We start from the raw sequence: 24444 nt of genomic DNA, 5'->3' as shown, positions 1-24444 counted from the left end.
CTATGCTATGGTCTATTTTCGGAGCTAGACCATGCCCCAATTACCTCTCCACAGCTTCATTTATACCCCTTCACTCTCACTCCATCCCTGTGTCAAACAACATCTCACCCACCACCAGCCCATCTCCCCCATTTTCATTATGACCATTTAAGCTGAGGGGGGGGGTCTATGCTAATGAAATATTTTTTGTTTATTTCTAAATAATTCTGTTGTTCTTTCTGAGATTTACACAAACATGAGCCACTGTATATATTCATCACAGGAGAATATGTTCCTTTTAAATGGCAACTGTTTTCTGAAAGACTTTTAAGCCTTTATAGCTAAATTTTACTTACAGTACTATGCAAGTTTTAAATTCAGTATCATCTGAAGGCTTTGGCCTTGCCCAACACTTTCTGAGATGTCTCCAGATTTACTGAATCTTTCACAATATCATGCACAATATCATGATGAAAGAATTAAATTATATATCATGTTGACACATAATCTTCATTAATAGGTTGACTGTTTTCTCACACATGTCGCACTAAATTCCTTGCAAGATTGTGTATTTGATTTTTAAAAGGCCGAGCTGATATTGAATGCATTTACATTTTATATATTCCTACATATTGGGGAAGAAAAGAAAAGCAAAAAAGAAGGAAAAAATGAATAAAAAAAACAAAGATTCTCCTTCTCACCCTTCAATGCTGTGCACTCACATTAGAATTTGTATTAGGCATCAAAAATTGAGAAAAAGGAATCAGAAAAGCGAACAACTAAGCAAAAATGGTCAGGAAGTACAAAATCTCCTCATTCCTACATTAGATAGATAGATAGATAGATAGATAGATAGATAGATAGATAGATAGATTCTAGTCTAGTTGACTCCACTACCACAATGGCTCATTGCTTATGCCCTGAATAACTCATTAGATTTTAGTAAATATGGTTATGAGTAAATATCCCATGAACATAAAAACCAATTGAAACAATTATTAATTTGGGCACATATGTATTTCCTTAAGTTTAATTAAGTATAAATTGATTGTATGGAAAACTGCTGCAGAAATAACAGAGGAAGGGTACATTAATTAATTTATTTTTTAACAAAATTTTTATTTACCCATAAGGTCATGAGAGAGGACAGAGGGTGGGACTTTCTGCAAATCACCTAGGACCCTGTGTCTATATCAGAATATATAAATGGATATTAAATACATCTCACTACAGTCTGACTTTACAGATATTGCTCCGTATTTTTCAGACTGAAGAACAATCTCAATTGTGTAGCAATTATAAATGTGTTCTTTATTTATGGATACTTCTACTAATATAACATACTTAACTCTGGAAGGACATGTGGAACTGGAGAAATATAGACATGTTTACTTTCTGATCTGTCTCTTTGTTTACTTATTAATTATTTCTAGTAACTCTGTTGTTCTTTCTGTGATTTACACAAACAAATGTCTCCATGAGCCAATGTACATATTCATTGCAGCTTTAATGTGTAATTCTCTTTTTGGAGCGATGGCATTTTATCCCAAATTACTCATGGATTTTTTATCTGAAAAACCATTTGTTTCTTTTGAAGCTTGCATATTACAGGCCTTTGTTATTTACACATATGGATCCTCAGAGTTCACTCTGTTAACAGCGATGGCCTATGACAGATATGTGTCCATCTGTAAACCACTGCAATATTCAACTCTCGTTAAAATGTCCACAGTTAAAAAGCTCTTGTTCCTCTGTTGGTTTGTTCCTTCTTGTGAAAACAGTATAGCCATGGTATTAACATCCAGACTCCATCTGTGTAAATATAAATTAGCCAGAATTTACTGTAATAATTATTCGATTGTGAAATTAAGTTGTGATAATATTTCTATTAATAATATATATGGGCTCCTTGGTTTAATTGTAGCTGTGTTTCCTCCAGTGATCTTCATCATCTTCTCATATGCCCAGATACTCACTGTGTGTTTAAAGAACTCTAAAGATTTCAGAAGGAAAGCTCTACAGACCTGCTTCCCTCATCTTTTCATCTTCATCACTTTCACTGTCACGTCCTGTTTTGAGGTGATTAACAGCAGATTTGAAGAAAATGTACCTCACATTTTTTCTATGATCATGTCTGTAGAAAATCAAGTTATTCCTCCTTTAATGAATCCAGTTATTTATGGATTTAAACTGCAGGACATTTGGTGCAGGATCAAGAAGATGGTTTGTAATAAGAAGGCAAACACCTTTTTAGAGTAAAATTGTTTTTGCTAAATGGGAATGTGTTTAATTTTCAAATAAGAACCTGTTTAATTTGGCAGTAAAAAGGTTTATATTTTCAAAATATGGAATCTATTTCATTGTAAGATTATATTTTTGTCTGCCTCATTGCATGAAATTAGAAAATGTGCCAAATTTTCTGACAAATCATTAGAAAAATATAAACTATGTGGGATTTCAAAGGACAGTAAAAATTATTATTATATAGATTACCAGAATATAAAGAGGAAAAAACATGAAAACACAATGAATTTGCAAGCTTTAAACTCTACTGTTGTTAATACAATTTGAACCACATACCCATAATCATGCACATAAATGATTTAATAATCAAACATGTTTGTACTTTATCATTCCTCATGTGCAGCTTTATGATTTAATACATCACTCAATCTTATGTTATCTTATCTTATGTAATCTTATGTTAAAAGATCTTTCAAAGACAAAAATTGTGTTGTGAACTCCAAAACACAAAAGAAATTTTAGACAGAGAAAAAACTGGATTCAATCTTAATTTTCTTTGGATTTTAATGTGACCAGTTAATGTAATTACCTCTCTTTGCTTGTAAAGGATGAGCCATTGGCAAAGGCATCATTTAACTCTTTCATATTCACATGTTTACTGTGTGTACAGTGTAACATGTATTATCTATAAAAAATTCTTCTTTTATTTTTGATTCGTTTCAAACACCAAATGCTTCCTGTATTTATATTTATGAAAATATAAATAATATTCTCACTGTCCAGTGAAAAAAAATGTTAAATATATATTTCAAGATATATTTCATGATGAGGTAAGCAATAGCAATAGCAGCCATGGTCTTAAGCTTAGTGAGCTCAATTAGGCAAGGTCACTAATTCAGGTCCCAGAAAAAACATGAAGAGCTAAAATACCACCAAGCTGTGTGAAAAATTGCTCCTTAGTGCATGTTTGGCTGATCATTACCATGTATTACCATGTATGTATTAAAAACAGAGAATCAATATTCAACAGGCAATTAAATCAAATAACTTTTATTCTACTTAATTAACAATGACAGTGACATAACAGGCAAAAATGGAGAACCCGGAATTCATAACGATCACATCCCTTCATTATTTATAAGCAAGTTCTAGAAAGAAAATACATATTCCTGAATGTTGGAAAACTGGACTAGTACTTACTTTAGTAATACAGATGTTAATAATGGCTCAAGGAAATAATTTAGAATGCTTTCTGACTGCAGTGGAAAGGGAACTGTATGTTTAAGATATGGTTTGTTATTAACAAGTTATCACACAGTGTATAAAAATAAATGTTATAATATTTGGTAAAAATACTAAATGCAACCACCCCAAGATTTAATTGGACAAAAACACTTCTAAATACCCCCACATTATCATCAGTTTCCAAGCCAAGACTAATATGCTTATGCATCATAGAAATGTGGATGTCTAGAGAATACCAGTAATTCACTAACAGTTGAGGTAAAAACCCCCAAACTGCCATCAATTAGCTGAACAACAGACCAGGAACTCACCATCTTTATATAGTGGGTTCTACGTTCTAAATTAATAGAAACATTCAGCTTCAGGTCAGCAATAGAGTCAATGTTGGAAGGAATACTGGCACAGTACTGTAACCAGTGTTGTGGAATAATGGAATAAATGTAATGGTGTTACAAATTTAGAATTCAAAACATAAGTAAATGTACTCCACTACAGTAACAATTAAAAAAGAAAAAGACCTCACAGCTCCTTTCACCTCATCCTCCACTTCTGGAGTCAGCCATTACAACTGAAGAAACAGCCCTGAAACAGGTATCAGGTGTAGCAAACTGTCAGGCTCATGGTTTTACTGTCAAAACTCCAAAATGTGAAAACTCTGCATTTATAGTAACAATTAAACAGAAGACCTTCTTTAATTCTGCTGCTGTTAGTAGTGTTTTCTTGTCCCATTTAAAAATAAGAAGAAATAAACACATGCACTACATATATTTAAACAGTTGATTATTTGTCAAGTCACTTTTGATTCATGGATTAAAAACAGCATTAAAATTGAAGTTATGTAATAACATAATGTTGGGAGAAGGAACACGCTGGAACTCTTCCCATCCAACACTATATATACCCTGTGAACTCAAGTCATTGAAGTGCACAGACTGTTCTCCTGCTTCTCCTCACACTGTGACCTATATGAAACCCGCCTCTACGTCCACTGCAGATGTGTGGCCTCAAGTCTCTCATTTCCTCCTCTCCAGCTTAACAGACATGGAGTTCCACTAAATTGCTCAGAAATTGCCTCTGCTGCAATGCGTTGACATCATGTCCTCCTCTCTCTTGACTCAACGCCCCCTGCAGGAGCATTCCTCATCTTCCTGTTACACTTCCTGGTTGTGTCTGAGCTGGAAGGCATTATCCTTCCAGCTCATCATATTATGTGATGACATATTATTGTCTTTGCTGTCTCTGACAGAGGGCTATTTTTGAAACTCATATTTTTACCTAAGCTGCATTAGAAAATGGCTTTGAATTTGCAGCATTTCTGCATGCTAGTTCAGCAATATTTCTGACACTAGTTCAACTACAGTGCTTGCCATGATGATGCATTTTGGAAAACATTGGAACAGAAAGCAGGCAGCTTTTAAGTATTCATTATGAAACAGCAAATTCTTCCCTTGAAACACTGCCTTGAGACAGTATTGCAACCATTTAGATGCAGCCCCTTTCTGCTCCTCTTGTTTGCTCCTTCCTCCTTTCCCTCATTATATCTCTGCTCATCATCCCACTCCTCCCTTCATCATCCCACACTCTAACGCTGTGGCAGCTGCTACTTCATGATTCAAACTTTCTAGCTCACACCCCTCCACAGATGCTGCTGTGGGCCTGACCCCTGCCCGCCTTGCTGCAAAGATTCTCTTCACTGCGTTTCCCCATTCTATCACTTTGCGGCTGTGCTATACCCAACCTCTCATTTACAACTATCATATTGTCTTTTCATGTGCTGCTGCAGACCCTCTGCTTCTGTGCTGCTCCCACCATCCAGCTTCCAGCTGACCATTAATTTCACTTTTGGGGCTTCATGTTTTGCCTCACCTGTCATTCCCCTAGATTACCCTGCTCATTTCCCTCTATGCCACTGGAAAGGCACCAACAGAGCATACCTGCAAACAAAGGACATTTCAATTCATTAGTACTGTCCTTCTGTAGTATTCAACTTTCAGGGTTGCTACTAATCCACTTCCAACTGGACCAATTATATTCGATGTCTTAAGACCAACTCTGATGACTTGTTGCACATGTAGTACAACCACTACACTTTATTGCTGCGGAACTATGAGATTACCAGTCACACCATCCCCCTTCATGCCTGAATGTCTGTCATCATCATAGTCAATAAAGAATGTTCAGTTTAATTAACCTAACAATATTCCTTTATGGTATCACATGGTGCTCAGTTATGCATCAGTTTATATAAGGTAGTTAATTTGTGGACTTACCAAACTCTCAATCAAACTGCATATCAACCTCACCATTCTGTAGCTCTTAAGGATTAGCATACCTGTAATTTATATGCATTCTTAAGCCACCCTGAACTCCCTCCCAAAATTTCTGAGTTTACCTCCCCATTTCAGCTTTTACAGGCATAGTCTGTACCAGCAAACTGAAGTTATGTAATAAGGTTTTGGGACTAGGGCCATGCCCGAATTCATCCCTTCAGCTCTATATATAACCTGCAAACTTACAAAATTTCTGTGTCAGACAAAGTTGCTCCCTTCTCCACCCCGTCCCCAGGTCTTTTCTTGTATTAACCTCTTGTAACCACACATCATTTAATGTATTTAACACAGGTTGCTCAGAAATGATTCATTAGTTATTTGGGGGAATTTTTAATGACAAAAATATGTTTAATGCAGAAACTAATGTGTTCCATAGTTGCAGCTCCAATACACTTTTAATTGTATTGCAGGTTATTTTCTTTGCCTCGGATCATCCTTAAATGTTGTTGTAAATATGTGTGGTAACATTAAATTAAAATGTTTTGTTATTGTATATGCCCCCTCCTAAATTTTGTTAGACTGTGTTTTATGGGGGGAACATGGCATGGTGACCAGATATTACCACAAGCATCGCAACTACCAGCTAGTTTTAATCCTGGGCCTACTGTAGTTGTTAGTTAGCAAGGCAAGTTAGCTTAATTATCCGTTATCTGAAGACAAACCATCTAAAAATCACAAAACATTTGGGCTAGTGTCAAGACCTGATCAAATGTCATCTTTCTAATGACACTAAGTGCCTGTTTGAGGTATTAAATCTGACTGTGGATGCTGAAGCATAGGTGACACAGGAATGGCTTCAGTTTTGTCTGGTATTAGCTTTCTCATTGTTCCAAGCAGAACCAGAACATGGGCTGGCTGACAGCAGTGTGGTGAGCATGAGCATCACAGATGTCAGCCAGCCCATGTTCTGGTTCTGCTTGGGGCAATCAGGAAGCTAATATCAGAGAGAAGTAAAACCATTCTTATGTGATCCAATGACATAAAAAAATAAAAATATATATATTAATTAATAAATAGTGAATGACAGGACTTGGTAGACAATGCATTTTGTGGTCAAGACAAATGCTGCTACTACACCTTATTTAAGAAGCAGAAAAACACTATTAACTCAAAGAGCTCCAGACAATAATTCCATTTCCTAGCAAGACAAGAAAAAAACAAGTGTATTAACTACCTTCGAGAAATTTAGTGAGCAGTTTTGATTTATGGTAGGTGCCTTGGTCAAGGGTACTTTAGCTGTGGATATTGAAGGATACTAATTATCATTAAGGAACACTACTGGGGGATACTAAATACAATATTAAATCAAAGTCTGCTTTTTTATGGCATCAAATGCATGTGATTAAAATGTATGTGTCAGTGTGGGTGAGCATACTTACTACAGTATTCTTGAAGGAGAACAGGGAATCATAAAACGGACAGTTACTTAGTGAACCAAAAAGGACTCTGTGGGTTTCTATTAAACTATATATAGCCACCGACCTGGCTCCTGATGGCAGTGAGGCTGCTGGTGTTGGACTGAACCATGAGGACTGAGCTGTGTGGACAGGATTAAACCCCTTTAACAAATGTGTACAGATGTTTAAGTGTGGGTTATTGCTGAAAGACTCATGGATCATTTTACTAATATTACATATTTAACTCTGGATGGACACATCGAATTGCAGAAATACCGATATTTATATTTTGTTATCATGCTGTCAATTTTTCTGATGATCATTTGCTGTAATACTGTTGTGCTATCTGTGATTTATACAAATACATGTCTCCATGAACCAATGTACATATTCATTGCTGCCCTGCTTTTGAATTCCCTCTTTGGGAGCACTGCTCTGTTTCCTAAATTACTGAGTGATTTTCTGTCAGAAAAACAAATGGCTTCTTTTCAAGCTTGCACTTTTCAAGCTTTCTGTATTTACACTTACGCTGTTTCAGAGTTCACTCTGTTATCAGCAATGGCCTATGACAGATATGTGTCCATTTGTAAACCACTGCAATATTCAACACTTGTTAAAATATCCACTGTTAAAAAGCTCTTATTTCTCTGCTGGTTTTTGCCTTCTTTAGGGAACGGAGTTGGAATAATGTTAACATACCGACTTCAACTCTGTAAACTCACAATGCACAGAGTTTACTGTGATAATTTTTCTATTGTTAAATTAAGTTGTGGAGACATAACTATGAATAATGTGTATGGTTTCTTTATATTAAGCATTGCTGTATGTCCTCCTGTGATCTTCATCATCTTTACATATGTTCGAATACTTGACATCTGTTTAAAGAACTCTAAAGATTTCAGAAGAAAAGCTTTACAGACCTGCTTCCCTCATCTTTTTATTTTTATCTGCTACACCATAACATCCTGTTTTGAGGTGATTAATAACAGATTTGAGGAAAATGTTCCTCATATATTTGCAATGATAATGTCTGTGGAAAATATTGTTATTCCTCCTTTAATTAATCCAATAATATATGGATTGAAAATGAATGAGATTTTGATCAGGATCCTGTTTGTTTTCAGAAAGAAAACACATGCCACGTTTTAACATGAACTCTGTAGCTATGGACTTTGTGAAAATGTATCTTTTTTTTAATCAATTCATTTGCAGCTTTAGGACTGTAACACCAGATTGAATAATCTGTACAACTGGAATGATTTTATGTACATTTTACACTGTTATTTTGCATTAAGTAGGAAGGAGTAGGTTGAATTCTTTGGGTCAGATTCTGACAGTGACTCGCACTGGGTTTTTGTACAAAAAATATATAATCTTTTATTAAAAATATATTTTATGTAAATTATGTTTTAAAATTCTGAACAATCACTGGATGTTATCCAGGAGACAAAATCTCCCTTCAGTTAAGTTCTTCATTGATGTGACCAGTATGCTGAGGCAGTTCTGGAACTGCAAAACAAACTGTTTCCCTTCAACTACATTCATTCTGAGCTTGACTGGAGCCTGGACTCTCCAAACCATCTTCTAGATCCTGCTCTAAATGTCCTGCAGTTAAAAATTAATTAAAGGAGGAATAACTTGATTTTCTACAGGCATGATCATAGAAAAAATGTGGGGCACCAAAACAGGATGTGACAGTGAAAACAATAAAGAGGAAAAGATGAGGGAAGCAGGTCTATATAGTTTAGAGTATATGCACCGACTCAAGGAGACATTTGAACAACAGAATTACAAGAAATTATTAATATGTAAACAATGAGAAAGATCAGAAAGTAAATATGTCTATATTTCTCCAGTTCCACATGTCCTTCCAGAGTTAAGTATGTAATATTATAAAAATTATTCATAAATAAAAGAACAAATTTGAATTTCTACACAAATGAGATTGTTCTTCAGTCTGGAAATATGGAGTAATATCTGTACAGTTAGACTGTAGTGAGTGTTTAATATACATTTGTATATTCTGATATAGAGATAGGAGCCTATGTGATTTGCTGAAAATCCCACCCTCTGTTCACATTCTTGACATTTACTGACTTTTAAATTATGGGTAAATAACATTTTTGTTGATCAACACATTAATAATCTGCCCTGCCTCTGTTTCTGTTGTATCAGAAATGCTGACACTGTGGTGATACTTTTTTCTGTCTCTGTGGAGGTAGCCTCAAGGGGACATATTTGTACCTTTAATTAGGGAATAGAATTATACCTTATTTTATTATAATTGTAGATTTTAAAATTGCCCCATATGCCCCGTTTCATCTCCAGGACTTTTATTATGTTTTTTTATATAACACACATCTATGTATAATGAAAAATTACAAACATGTATCTCTCCATCTGGAAAAGAGAATGGAATGTACCTTTAAATAAAAAAAAACTGGACTTTTAAACACTGTTGTACCTTTAAAGGTACATTTACACAGATTGTACTTTTAGTGACCAACAGTTTACCTTTACCGTACCTTTTTATCTTGTGTAGTGTAGACATTTGCACCTGATTTTTATCTGCTTCAAACAATATGTCTAAACATCTCTGTACAGAAGGCCTGCTTTCAACGCTTGCTCTTTTAAATGACAATGAGCCACTTGCTGTTCACCCCGACACCAAGCACACAGCAGTGAGAAGCGAGGAGCAGAAGATCTGATTTTTAGCAGTTTTCAGTTGATTCTCTTTCTTTTGAATGGCTGATGTATAATATCAAATGAGAATAGGCAAAATTCCACTCCCAAAACTGCAGCAATTACAAATAAAATTCCAAAATTATTAAAGAGTGTAATCAAAAGTAAACAGGATTTAACACAGTGGGAAACATGCCTCTGTCTCTTTTGTTAATTTGTTACGGGTTGGAATTTCCATTTCTTTGTATATATCAAAGCAAATTTAGATTAGTCTGTGAATAAATGGGGGCAGCCGTGGCCTTGAAGTTAGAGGAGCGAGCTTGAGGCTGGAGGGTCGCTGGTTTAATTCCTGGGACCGGCAAGGGAAAATCCATTCATGTGAAGTTAATGAACATGAAGTTCCATTAAGCAAGGCACCTAACCCCCAAAATGCTCCCCGGGTTCCAGGGTTATCACAGCACCCTGCTCCAATTGTGTGTGTGACGAATTGTTCACTAGTGTGTGCTTGTGTGTTCACTGACAAGGATGGGTCAGATTCAGAAAAGCAATTTCCCTAAGGGGATCAATAAAGATGTTTTTTCTTTTTCTTTTTCTTCTATTTCAAGTGAAATAGCAAATCTCACACTGTTTTTTTTACTTGACAAAATTTCCCAACATTTCCAGCTATGGGCCTTGTGTAAAGACACCACATAATAGAGGCAGGTCTGTTCTTACAGGGATTGGATACCTCTATCTGAATTATTCCTGATGCAGATTGGTTTAGGTAGAGAATATGTTTTTCTGGTAGGTTTAACATGCCTGTAAGGAAATACAAACTGGATTGCAAAAAAGTTGGGACACTAAACAAATTGTGAATAAAAACTGAATGCAATGATGTGGAGGTGCCAACATCTAATATTTTATAAGAACACAAATCACAGATCAAATGTTTAAACTGAGAGAATGTATCATTTTAAGGGGAAAATATGTTGTTTAAATATTTCATGGCGTCAACAAATCCCCAAAAAGTTGGGACAAGGCCATTTTTTACCACTGTGTGGCATCCCCCCTTCTTCTTACAACACTCAACAGACGTCTGGGGACAGAGGAGACCAGTTTCTCGAGTTCAGAAATAGGAATGCTCTCCCATTTTTGTCTAATACAGGCCTCTAACTGTTCAATCGTCTTGGGCCTTCTTTGTCGCGCTTTCTTGGTTTAGTGTCCCGACTTTTTTGTAATTTACTGGTATATCAATATTAAAATAACTAGTTGGTTTAATCATGTTTAACGTTTTAGTGTTTGATTGCTTTTGATCAAAGTATAATTCCTAATACATTATGATCTTAATATACAGATTACATTTTAAAACAGAATATTTTCCTTTTTGTAATTAAAGAAGCCATCTGATACAACTGAAAGGGACTCTATGATCAGTTTTTGTTTGTTTGTTTTAGAAACAAAGCAGCTATGAATTCACTATTGGCTTTTGGTATATAAACCAACTTTTCACAATAAGACATTTCATAACTGTATTTATATATTTATTTTTGATGTTTATTCCTAATTCTGGGTACCTGGAAATGTGATAATCATAGGTAAATAATATACAGCACAGCATTTTCCATTTTAAAAGAAAACAAGCCAATATCATATAGCTACAACATATTATTCCACATTTCTTACTCTAGTAATTAGAATGATAGAACTGACTTCTTTTTCCAAACCATCTGCTTGATTCTGCTCCATATCTCCTGCATTTTCAGTCCATAAATAATTGGATTAATTAAAGGAGAAATAACCAGATTTTCTACAGACATGATAATAGAAAAGATGTGAGGTACATTCCCTTCAAATCTGCTGTTAATCACCTCAAAACAGGATGTGACAGTGAAAGTGATGAAGATGAAAAGATGAGGGAAGCAGGTCTGTAGAGCTTTCCTTCTGAAATTTTTAGAGTTCTTTAAACACTCAGTAATAATTCGTATGTATGTGAAGATGATGATGAACATTGGAGGAAACACAGCTACAGAAAAAACAAACATTCCATAAGAATTCCTTACAGATGTGTCTCCACAACTTAATTTAACCACTGTACTATTACTGCAGTAAATCCTGTTCAACCTGAACTTACACAACTTGTTGTGTAAGACGTACACCTGAGACGGTAGAATCAGTGTCACACAGTTTTCACAAGAAGGAACAAACCAACAGAAAAACAAGAGCTTTTTAACAGTGGTTATATTAACAAGAGTTGAATATTGCAGTGGTTTACAGATGGACACATATCGGTCATAGGCCATCGCTGTTAACAATGTGAACTCTGAGGTTGCATAGGTGTAAATACAATAGGACTGAAACAGACACGATTCCAACGAAACAACTTGTTTCTCAGATAAAAGATCAATCAGAAATTTTGGATAAAAGGCAAGAGTTCCCAGAAGAGAATTCAGAAGTAAAGCAGTTATGAATATGTACATTGGTTCATGAAGGCATTTGTTAGTGCAAATCACAAAAATGACAACACAATTACAGCAAATAATCCCAAGGTACACCACAAGAGTGATTACAAAATAAAGATATCTGTAGGTTTCCAGCTCCACAAATCCATCCAGAATTAAATATGTGACATTACTGGATGAGGACATAGTTTACCGTAATGAATAATAATAAAAATAATAATGACTAAGAGTGTATTTCTGTGTTTACAATGTGTGGATTTCACAATGAAATGTCCAGAAGATTCAACAGAGGTGAAGTCCTCTGACTGTGCAGTCACTCTGCTTTGAGGTGGACAATACCGTGTCCTTTTATATCTTAAACATATTACCTCAGAGATTTGACAGAGGACGTGTTCATTCCAGATTCAGCAGAGATGAAAGTGGAATAATAGCCTACTGCAAATGTACATTGCTTTTAACTTTCATAATTTTAATTTATTATTCCTTTAGTGTAGTGGGGTTTTTCTGTGTCTGTGTGAATTTTCTTTGCTCAGGCTTATTCCCAGAGTACAAACACATTTTTAAGTGGATTTGTGTGACATTATCCACAGTTGTGAGCAACTAGGTGATTTTTTTAAACTGTTCAGAAGTGTGAGTGTCTATATGATTGTGTGTAACCGTCCACAAGTGTGAATGTGTGATACACTCCACAGTTGTGTGTGAGTGACAGTGAGTGTGTAAAACACTCTAGGCCACATTTGCCATGGAGTGTGATGGACATTGATTCAGGTGCAAACAGTTGGTGTGTGTGTGTCTGTAAAACAACCAGTTTCATTTCATGTTTTACAACAATTTGTGCTTTTTTAAAGTTAATTCACTAAAAGAAGTTTCAATGTTGATTTGTTACTTTGAATATCTGAGAGTTTTTCCGTACTGTTATTAAAACCAGCAGGTTTAGAAGGCCAACTGTGTATTCAGTGCAAGTATTTCAGAGAAAAACCTAAAGCAAGGATCATCTAATTAGATGATATTAATCTGAATCAGACTCTCTCTCCATGTATGTATGTGTGCTCTTTTTGTGTGTATAGATATTTTCAGTGTTTAAGGCAATGGTTCAAGTGACGTGAATCTATTTTTTTCCTGTAAGATAAAATAAAGTAATCGCCTTGTAACGGTCTACTCTTATCTTCGTGACCCTCATAACAACTCTGTCACACTGTATTTTACCGTTACTGTACAAACATACAGTAACTTTTGACAGTAACTTTTGACTTTTGACAGTTTTTGACTGCACAGTACCTACTGACTGAAATCCATCTCATCTCGCAATGTATATTATGCACTTTTTATAGTATATTATGTAATATGTATTGTGTGTTGTGTACTGTGTGCAGTGTATAGCATTGCAAATATTAGTGTATATTTAGACTTCCTATCCACCTCTGGTCAATCTATTGGTAATAATATTTAGGAGTCTATGACAACTTCAGTTTAGCAATTGGTAGTGTCTGGAGCGTGGACAGCTCAACAGTTATCCATCAGTGTCCAGCCGGACAGGTGGGCGGTTGTTTACTTGGAAAAAGTTAAAGGGATGAAATTAGATTTTTTCTGTTTGGGTGACTGTAAAGCAGAGAATGTGAACATGACTCTGGCAGATCTGACTATGGAATCTTTAACTAAAAGGAGAGAACCAGAAAGACACATAGACATCGGAGCATCCTAAAACACTGGTGTAGTACAATGTGATGTATGTGCATTAATTTCTAATAAGAAATTAGACTTTTTGGGACTTTAATAATTAAAGTCTAGATGGTCTAGATTATATGTTAACACAATGTAATATCATTCAGACAACACCATGTTTTACATAATTCTTAACCAAATAACATACAGAGTATGTGACAAACTTGGTTCCTCAGTGAGTTTCATACAAAGGTAGTTTAAAGCACATAATAATAATTTTAATGGACCAAATGGAATTAACTTTTGGAACCTTGTTTACCATGTAAGAAACTTAGGAATTAAGGAATGTCGGATTCTTTAATTTTAACAGTCTTTAAGATGTGTGAGAGTACATTGAATCAAAGTAGAATATTATGTGAGTCTGTGTGTCTCTCTGCAATCCACTGAGGAGAGCCGCATGATCCTCCAAGACCCCAAAACTTAAACCATCCTAGAGTGGCCTGTAGTGTCAGTTTTTATGACCCTCTGATACATGCATCCAGGCATTAATTTGGGGCCTGTGCATGCTGGAAGGTTTACCTCAAATTACAATCTGGGCTTGTGTGAAGAGAAAATGTCTCTAAGAGACATCGAAAATCTAAGTATTACAGTCAAATTCCAAAAAGTCAAATTTCTTATTGGAAATTCCATCCATCCATCCATCCATTATCCACCCCTTATCTAGGTCCAGGTCATGGGGGAAGCAGTGGGAGCAAGGAAACCCAGACCTCCTTCTCCCCAGCCACCGCCTCCAGCTCCTCCGGGAGTATACCGAGGCGTTCCCAGGCCAGTTGAGACATGTAGTCTCTCCAGCGTGTTCTTGGTCTGCCATGGGGCCTCCTCCCCGTTGGACATGCTCGGAACACCTCACCAGGCAGGCATGCAGACCAGTTGCCCAAATCACCTCAACTGGCTCCTCTCGACGTGGAGGAGAAGCAGCTCCACTCTGAGTCTCTCCCAGACGTCCGAGCTCCTAACCCTGTCTCTAAGGGAGTCCAGACACCCTGCGGAGAAAACTTATTTCAGCCGCTTGTACCCACAATCTCGTTCTTTGGGTCACTACCCAAAGCTCGTGACCATAGGTGAGGGTTGAGATGTAGATGGAATGGTAAATCGAGAGCTTTGCTTTTCTGCTTAGCTCTCTCTTCACCACAACCGACCGGTACATTACTGCTGACACTGCACCGATCCGCCTGTCAATCTCTCGCTCCATCTTTCCCTCACTCGTGAACAAGACCCTGAGGTATTTAAACTCCTCCACTTGAGGCAGGCAGGCACTTCCAACCTGGAGAGAGCACTCCACCCTTTTCTGACTGAGTACCATGGACTTAGACTTGGAGGTGCTGATCCTCATCCCTACCGCTACACACTCGGCTGCAAACTGGTCCAGCAAGAGCTGGAGGTCCCAGCTCAATGAAGCCAACAAGACCACATCATCCGCAAAAAGCAGACATGGAATACTGAGACCACCAAACCGGACACCTTCCGCCACTTTCGAACCAGACTCCTGCTCTGTTTATACAGGGACTGGATGGCTCGTAGCAAAGAGCCCAGTACCCCATACTCCCAGAGTACCCCGCACATAATATCCCGAGGGACACCGTTGAATGCCTTCTCCAATCCACAAAACACATGTAGACTGACTGGCGTCCCCTCCAGGGTGTATTCCCGCCTTGCGCCCGATGATTCCAGGTAGGCTCTGGACCCCCCGCGACCCTAAATTGGATAAGCGGTTACAGATAATGGATGGAATGGATGGACATGTAGACTGGTTGAACAAACTCCCACGCACCCTCCAGGATCCTAGCGAGGGTAAAGAGCTCGTCCTGTGTTCCACGACTGGGGTGGAATCCACATTGCTCCTCCTGCATCCGAGGTTTAACTATCAGTCGGACTCTCTTCTCCAGTACCCCCGCATAGACCTTACCGGGGAGGCTGAGGAGTGTGATCCCCCAATAGTAGGAACACACCCTCCAATCCCCTTTTTTAAAAAGGGGAACCACCAGTCCAGTCTGCAAGTGCAGAGGCACTGCCCCCAATGTCCACGCGATGTTGCAAAGACATGTCAGCCAGGACAGCCCCACAACATCCAGAGCCTTGAGGAACCTGGGGCATCCACTCCTGAAGCCCTACCGCCAAGGAGTTTTCCTACCACCTTGGCCACCTCAGCCTCAGTGATAGACAAGCTGTTGCCCCCAACAACATAGTTCCTAGGCTCATGCAGGCACTCAAAAAACCCCTCCACCATGATTTATTAGAAATTAATAAAACATATTCATCTCTACTACACAGAGGTGAAAATCTTCTCTAGTTCTAACTGTGGGAGTGGTAAAAAGTTGAAATTTGTTGTACCCAACCTGCCTGATTTTTTGTAGTTCTGGAAAACACACTAAACAGTACTCTAGTACTTTAGTGAGGGCATTTCTATACTCTATAAGAATGTCCTTCCAAGCATAGTGAAACACTTCCAGCTTGGTTGATCACCATTTCCGCTCTAGTTTCCATGCTTTTTGTTTTATGGTATGGGTTTTATCATTGTTCTACTGGGCAAGCTTTCATAAATTTTATTATAAGTGGTACCACATTTTCTAAAGTAGATTGACAGGTATTTTCTAAGTAGTCAGTTAGTACATCTAGCTCCACTGGGTCTGATGGAGTGGGAACTGGGGTTGATAGTTCTGGGAGGTTTTCTATAAATTGTAGGATGGTAGATGGTTTTATTATACGCTTTGTAGAATAGCGAGGTTATGTACGTACATATTATAATATGCATTTACATTTAGCCTTTCTGTCTGCAGTCTGGTCCCAGCTCTGAATTGTCAACAGCTTTTTACACTACTCTGCTAACTAACTAAAAGACTATGTGTTATGCTGCAAGAAAGTAAGGCAGCACCCTCCCACGTGGGGTGGATAGCATCCCTACTTATAAGACCAGGCTTGCCTTCAAAATGTAACTAATTTTCTATAAATCCCACTTGATTTTTAGAACACCACTTGGACATCCAGCAGTTTAACACAGAAAGTCTGCTGTAGGCTTCAGCGCCGTGCCACATTTGATTGGGACCAGAACAGATTATGGTACTGGGAATCATCTGGGCCAATTTAATCACCTCTCTAATATTACCCTTAGTTACCTCAGACTGCTGCAGACAAATATCATTGGCTCCTACATGAATGACTATCCTCAAATATCTCCTATTAGAGGACATATATGCTCTGGCTACCGGTAAAAAGATAAACGTTACTGCTGATGCCCCTAAAGGAGTAGCTAATTTCACGTGTCAAAAGATAGAGTCTCCTACAACCAGAGTACTTTTAACAGGCTCCTCAACGGGTGCTTCGATGAGCAGAGCAAACATGTTTGACACACGAATCTGAGGAACGTAGTGTCCTGGTGGGCTAGCTTTGGCCTCAGCATTAGCATCAGCCTTTCCGGCTATGTTGCTGAGACCTCACCCATTCATCCCGCTGTGTGGGCTCTAACACCTGAGTCAAGGGGGGTGATGACTCTCCCTAAGGCACCTGGAGTTGCTAGCACTGAATCTCACTGTTAATCCTGTAATAATAATAAGCCCCTGGTGCATACTTCTAGCAGGTTAGAGAGCAGGTTTGGTATTGGAAGGTTGCCGGTTCAAATCCCCATGGCTTGTGGGAACATTCACAGCTGAAGTGCCCTTTGCAAGGCACTGAACCCACAACTGCTTCCTGGGTGCCAGGGATGGCAGCCACTGCTCCCCCCCTGGTGGTGTGAGTGAGTTGTCACTGCCACAGATGTGTTAAATACAGAAGACACATTTCATTGAACATTGTACAATGACAAATAATTGCACATTATTATTACCATGAGTACATTATTTCTTCCTGGAGATTATGTTTGGATGGTGTGAGCAGAAGGCTTCAAAGATGCCAAGATCATGGAGCTTTCTGGAGCCATTGGTCTAGTCATATTTTAGTAGGCTATTCTTCTTCTTCCCAGGGCTTTGGTCAAACACACAGCCATAGTGGGTCAAACACTCAGAAGGACCCTGTGGCTTTCTTCACTGCTGGATCTGCATCCTTGGGTGAAACATGTGCACATCTGTCCTGGGCTGCAATTTCACAACTTACAAGGTTCAGAGGTCTGAGTTCCTTCCAAGCCCAGGCCATGCTGTTGAGTGTTGCTAAACATAACTAAAGCTTATAATGCTAATATAAACATGGAAATATATATCAGGCTGGAACTTCTTATGTCTTGAGTGGATCAGACACAGCCACACAGCCGCAGGAGAATTTAAAGCCCTCAGTGTCACTGCTGGACTGAAATAGTCCACTAACCCTAAAACATTCAGCCAAAAGTGTGGAGCATCATCTGATGAAGGACTAAAGGATGACCAACACAAACTGTGCAGCAACAAGTACTTTGATTGATTGATTGATTGATCAATCTCGTTTGGTTACTGACACTAAGTTGTGGTAACCTTTTGTAAATATGTACACTGTGTATTTACTTTTTCACCAGAGTATGATTGGCTGCCATTTTTTTGGGAGTGGGTTTTGTGTGTGTTTTTGTATATACTTAGGGAGTGAAGTAAGATATTGTGTTTCAATAAGGTAAGTTAGAGTTGTTTGTGGGTCAGTTTGGTGGGGTGTTTGTTATTTTTGTTGGCATAGGGTCATTCCAGAGTTCACTGGTGTTTGTGTTATTGTAAATATCACATACATATATATTCTATCCATTATCCATTATGTGGTTGTGTCCTTTTCCTCCACATTTCAGTCCACATTCTCATCTCAGTTATTCATTTCCCACACATCATTCCTAACACACACCTCATTCTGTTACAGCTCAACCCTAGACTGGGTCGTAAGAATGCATACCATAATGTCACATACTGTAAATAACAAAGTATTTATGTTGTAAATGTTGCAATGTTTATACTGAATACTGCTAAAAAATTGCTTCACTCACCAAGACAATACCATTGTGTAGGTAACATATTCAGAGAAATAAAATGATCTGAGTGTAATTCAGACCAATGTACATTTACTAACTTACATAAAAGATTACTTAAGAGTTTTTCATTCAAGCTGTGTGTGGTGGTGGATTAATTTGAGGAGGACACCAGGGAGTCTCACTCTGTTGAGCCAAGGACTGTGCCAAGCTACTACACCCAGAGCACCCCATCGCCAAGTTGCTCCACCCAAAGCGGCACAGCATTGAGTTGCTCCCAAGGCCGATCCAGAGGCTCTGGCCTCTTCAGAGGACCTAGAGGCCCGAGTCTCTACAGAGGAACTAGAGGCCCCGGCCGCTATTCCTGTGCAAGAGGCACCCAGCGCTCCTCTTTCTGTTCAGGTGGTGCCCGCCGCTCCTGTTCCTGTTCAGGCAGCACCCGCCGTTCCTGTTCCTGTGCAGATGGCACCTGCCACTCCTGTTCCTGTGCATGCTGTTCCTACCGTTCCAGTTCCTGTGCAGGTGGCACCCGCCACTCCTGTTCCTGTGCAGGCGGTGCCTACTGTTCCATTTCAGGCAGCACCTGCTGCTCTGGTTCCTGTGCAGGTGGCCCCTGCAACTCATGTTGCTGTGCAGGCAGTGCCCGCCACTTCTGTTCTTTTTTCCTGATTCAGTGGCTCTGGCATCTTGTGTTCCCGAGTCAGTGGCTCCTGCTGCTTCTGTTCCTGTTTTTGTGTCAGCGGTTCCAGTCGCTTTTGTTCCCGTGCCGGTGGCTCCAGCCGCTTCTGTTCGCGTGTCAGTGGCAGTCCCAGCTGTTTCTGTGCCTATTCCTGTGCTGGTGGTTTCCTTTGCTGCTTCTTTTCTTGTTCCTCTGTCGGCGGTCCCAGCGGCTTCTGTTAACACATCCGCAACAGCTTCTGCCATTCTCATGACAGTGGCCCCTGTCATTTCTGATTTTGTGTTAGTGGTTCTGACTGCCCCTGCTATAGTGTCTGCACCACCCACCATGCCAGCTTCAGTGTCAGCAACTTCTGCCGTCCCATCTCCAGTGCCAGTGGCATCCACCGCACTAGCCTCAGTGCCAGCTCCCAAGTCCACAGTGCTCGCCGCTCCAGCTCCCAAATTAGTCTCACATAAAATAGAAAAGTTTAAGGGACTAATTGGTGTTCACTAACTGGTATTCACCAGCTTCTTACTTGAATTCTCCATTACACCTTAAATAGGTGGCTAAGCAAATCAGAGCTGAAGGTGGTGCTAGGTTTTGAAACCTCATTCCACGCTTATCCATTTATAAGACATACACCACATGTACATCTTGTTATTAAAACATTGTATATATGAGGCTTTTGAAATACAACTTACTTCTTAATTTGCTTAAAAAACACAAACTATGGAGTGTATACCATTCATTTATATATCTGTATGTCTGTATTTTCAGAAATGACTGCTGTTACTTGGTCAGGGGAAAATGATAAATCTCTGGATCTGTTAGTACTTTGCTGCTGCTAAGCTGCTTCCATCTTTCAAACACATGGCCAGTATTTTTTCTTGTTTTGCATTGTCTCTGGAGATTTTTTGAAGGATATTGAAGCTTTTAAAGTCCAGTAAAATCTAACATCACTTAACCCCCTGCAGTCTGAGACCTCTCAGCCATGTCAGAGTTGATCTCACATGCCTTGATATTCTAACTAATTTCATCTACCCAAACAATTTGTTCCCAAAATGCAACACATGCTAATATTCAGCACAAACCCAGCAACAATAATGTGAGAGATAATGTGAGAATAATTTGTATGTCATTCATTTAGACTTCCCAAAAACCTATTTTCAAAGGTGCTGACATGTAATGAAAAGAAACACACTGTGAACATTTATGAAGTTTCCTGTAGAGTGCTGAACTTTGTAAGCATGAGAATTGGCTACACACTGGTGTTTACAGCGTCCAGATATTTAACTTAGTTTTTCTTCTATTGCTATGAATCTGATGTGATGCTGTTTTTCTCAATACCTGCGGCTCACACACTATTCATGAGAAAAGTCACAAAATGAAGCCATTCCTCCTCAGGCAGCTGAAAAGTGTGAGTGTGCTGTCTTGGAGCTCCACGCTCATTGAAAACACAGCCATGTGCATTTGTTTATATGACTTAAATGAACGTTTTCACATGTCGTAATCCTCCAGTAAGAGAGGGCATGCTACTATCATATGAATAGGTGGGCCATCAAGGATTTGAGCTTGAGTCTCAGAGAAAGACATGCCTCTTGTTACTTATTGTTCTATAACAACCAGATAAAAATACATTTCTTTTCAAGCTTCATATATTTCAAAAGAAAACCCTTTAAGGTTTCTATGGGTATTTTTATTATGTTTCTAGGAAAGAAACTCGCTGAGTGGTGAGTTTCTTTTTTTTGCAAACGTTCAAATTAATCTTGTAAAAATAAGTGCAGACTCCAGAGGGATAATGGTTGCAGCATGCTATGTTTGCGTACCTGGTAATCTGGGGCATATTAACTACACTGTGTTTGAACAGAGGGCATGGTCTCTGACCGGAACTCCAATAGAGTTCTACTCTGCAGAGGGCACTTGTTAAAGAGGATATTCTGGCTCTAGCACCACTCTCAGAAACACCAGTGCTTCAAAATTTCTCATACTTACTAATATATATTGCTGCATATAATGTTAGCATATAGTGGTTTTCTTATGCTAGAATACACTTTCTACATTTGTGAAGTTTCTATGAAGTGTGCGGTACCATTAGATTAAACTACCAATGTTAAGGCTACTCCTGTGTTAAAGCATTGTTTTTTATAATTTTAATATAATTGTTATGCTTTGTTTTTGAGTGTGGTATATTTGAAACAACGTGATTTTGTGGAATTTGTTTCTCGATTAAAATCTAAAACTATTAATCATTTCTAGTTCATTTCTAAATAATTTTGTTGTTCTTTCTGTGATTTACACAAAGAGCTGTCTTCGTGAGCCATCGCATCTTTACTGTGTAATTCTTTGTGGAGCAATGAATTTTTTCTTAATTATTTCTTTATCTTCTTTATCTCTATGTTTTTTTTAAATGGTGTATATATCAGGCCTTGGTTATTTGCACGCATGCTCCCTCAGAGTTACCTCTGTTAACTGCGAAGGCCTACAACTGATATGTGTCTATCTGTAAACCACTGAAATATTCAACTCCCATAAAAATTATCCATTGTATAACTTATTAAATAACTTTTTTCTGTTGCTTTGTTCCTTTATGTGCAATCAGTGTGTCCATGATATTAAGAGCCAAGAAGAAAGTGAACAGAGCAAAAATGGCTAAAAACAAGAGTTTCTGCTCCTCAGTCCTCTTTGCTTTGTGTTCGGGTTGGGGTGAACAGCAAGCGACTCATTAGCATTAAATTATCATTGAGTTTATTATAGTGTATTAGGCATCAAAAATTGAGAAAACAAATATAGAGAATAAAGAACCAAGCAAAAATGGCTAGGAACCAGAGCATCTGCTCCTCATTGTTACATTAGATAGATAGATAGATAGATAGATAGATAGATAGATAGATAGATAGATAGATAGATAGATAGATATTTTATTGATTTCAGAGAAAAATTAAAGGCATCCAGCAACTGTTCCATATCAATTCGTAGTTACCATTGAGATAAGAGAAAAAAAATTAAAATAAAACATGAGCAAAGAGAAACTAGGCAAGCCTAGTTTAGCCAGAGTGCCATTAGCCATATAACCATTGTCACAGAGGTGATTCTGGTATTTCAAAATCAGGAAAGCCCAAAATACATCCCCTTTTCATTGGAAGGTCTGGTGCTTTGGTGCTTCATATCAATGTCTTTGTGTGCAATAACAACAGTTAATAAACTACAAAATTAGTTTATTACATGTTTTAGAACATTTCTAAAACAAAGCACCATTTTATCAGTCAAGTAATCTACACTTGATGAAGGAACAGGGCATCGCTGGAACTAGATATTTATTACTTACTAACATTCAGGGTCTGACTGATAAAACAGTGTTGTAATTAATTCACAGCCTCATTCATTTTGATTTTTTTTGTCAGTTTTCATGTAAAGTTAAACAAAAAGCTGTGCAGATGTAATTAACTCATCAGAAACAGTAACTTGAGATGTGTCCGTGTATTCATGTTGTTATAGGGACAAACAAGATGACATTCTGTTTGTTAAATATATAGTAGAAAACAAAAGGCTGAGTCACCACATTTCTGTTCAAGACTGCAGTAAAACACAACTGCTCACCATGGTGGATAGTGGACCTACAGAGCTGAAGCAGCACAAGTGTGTCCCAATTCAGCTCTCATCATCAGCATCATCGTAATCTTTTCTACTTTTCCATTTCAGGGTCATGGTGGCAACAGGATGAGCTAAGAAGCCCAGATGTCTCTGACCCATGCAACATCCACCAACCAGTGAGAGGCTTCCAGGAGGCATCTTCATCAGATGCCCGAATAACCTCACCTGACTCCTCTCAAGGCGAAGGAGCAGTGACTCTACTCCTCACCCAATCATGGAGAGTTCCCATCACTCGTGACCAAAAACCAGAGATACTTGACCTATTTCACTTGGGGTATGTTCTCTATGTTCTCACCCCCTACCTCAAGGGAGCATGCCCTCTGTCTCCAGGAGATAACCATGGCCTCAGACTTTGCTGATCCACATACTGGCCACTTCACACTTGACTTCAAACTGCTCAAGTGAATGCTGGAGGCATCCATGCGAAGAAGCCAGAAGAACAACACCGTCCACAAAAAGCAGGGATGCCACCTCCTAAGCCCCTCAATGGAAACCTTCCTGTTCCAAGTTACGCCTTGCCACCCTCTCCATGAATATCAGGAACAGGAATGGAGACAAGGCACATCCCTGACGGAGTCCAAGCTTGATTTACTACCGAGGATGCAAACAAAGGGAGAGTACAAGAACCGTATGGCACGCCGGAGTGACCCTGACACCCCATACTCCCAGAGAACCTCCCACAGAATCTCTCGGGGAACACGGTCATATGCCTTCTCCAAATCAACAAAGCATGTGTAGAGTGGAGTAGCAAAATCCTACGCTCCCTCAATCATCTGTGAAAAATTAAAGAGTTGGTATATATGGTTATAGTATGGCCAGGAAGAAATCCGGTTTGTTCCTCTAAAATCCTATCGGATGGACACTTTTTTCCAGAACCTTGGCATAGACTTTACCAGGGAGGCTGAGAAGTGTGATGCCCTGATAACTGGCACATTTTTGCCTGTCCCCCTTTTTTTAAAAAATAGGGCCCATCACCCGTTTGCCAACCCAAAGGCCTCATTCCTGAGGTCCATGCAATATTGTATAAGCGTGTCAGTCCAAATATTTTTTCACCACGTCAGTGACTTCAGCCAAGGAAATGGAATCCGACATTCCAGACACTTCTGGTCCTACCTCCTGCACAGGAGGCATGTCTCTCGGGTTAAGGAGTTCCTCAAAGTGCTCCTTCGAATGCCCTACAATATGC

General features: G+C 38.7%; 3 protein-coding genes across 3 annotated transcripts; 2 read left to right on the top strand and 1 right to left on the bottom strand.

Annotated features, from left to right (window-relative positions):
- Positions 1 to 1296: 1296 nt before the first annotated feature.
- LOC136699268 (olfactory receptor 52E1-like) lies at positions 1297 to 2238 on the top strand. Its single transcript, XM_066673839.1, has one exon. It carries the CDS (start codon positions 1297 to 1299, stop codon positions 2236 to 2238), a length of 942 nt encoding a protein of 313 aa, XP_066529936.1.
- Positions 2239 to 7408: 5170 nt separating this feature from the next.
- LOC136699270 (olfactory receptor 52J3-like) lies at positions 7409 to 8344 on the top strand. The gene has a single exon (XM_066673841.1). It carries the CDS (start codon positions 7409 to 7411, stop codon positions 8342 to 8344), a length of 936 nt encoding a protein of 311 aa, XP_066529938.1.
- Positions 8345 to 11547: 3203 nt separating this feature from the next.
- On the bottom strand, positions 11548 to 12501 carry LOC136700526 (olfactory receptor 6N1-like). The gene has a single exon (XM_066675914.1). The coding sequence runs from the start codon at positions 12499 to 12501 to the stop codon at positions 11548 to 11550; it is 954 nt and encodes a 317-aa protein (XP_066532011.1).
- Between the last annotated feature and the right edge of the window lie 11943 nt (positions 12502 to 24444).

Source organism: Hoplias malabaricus, chromosome 6, assembly GCF_029633855.1.
Source record: "Hoplias malabaricus isolate fHopMal1 chromosome 6, fHopMal1.hap1, whole genome shotgun sequence".
NCBI classification, from domain to species: domain Eukaryota; kingdom Metazoa; phylum Chordata; class Actinopteri; order Characiformes; family Erythrinidae; genus Hoplias; species Hoplias malabaricus.
This window is presented reverse-complemented; position numbering and strand designations above follow the sequence as displayed.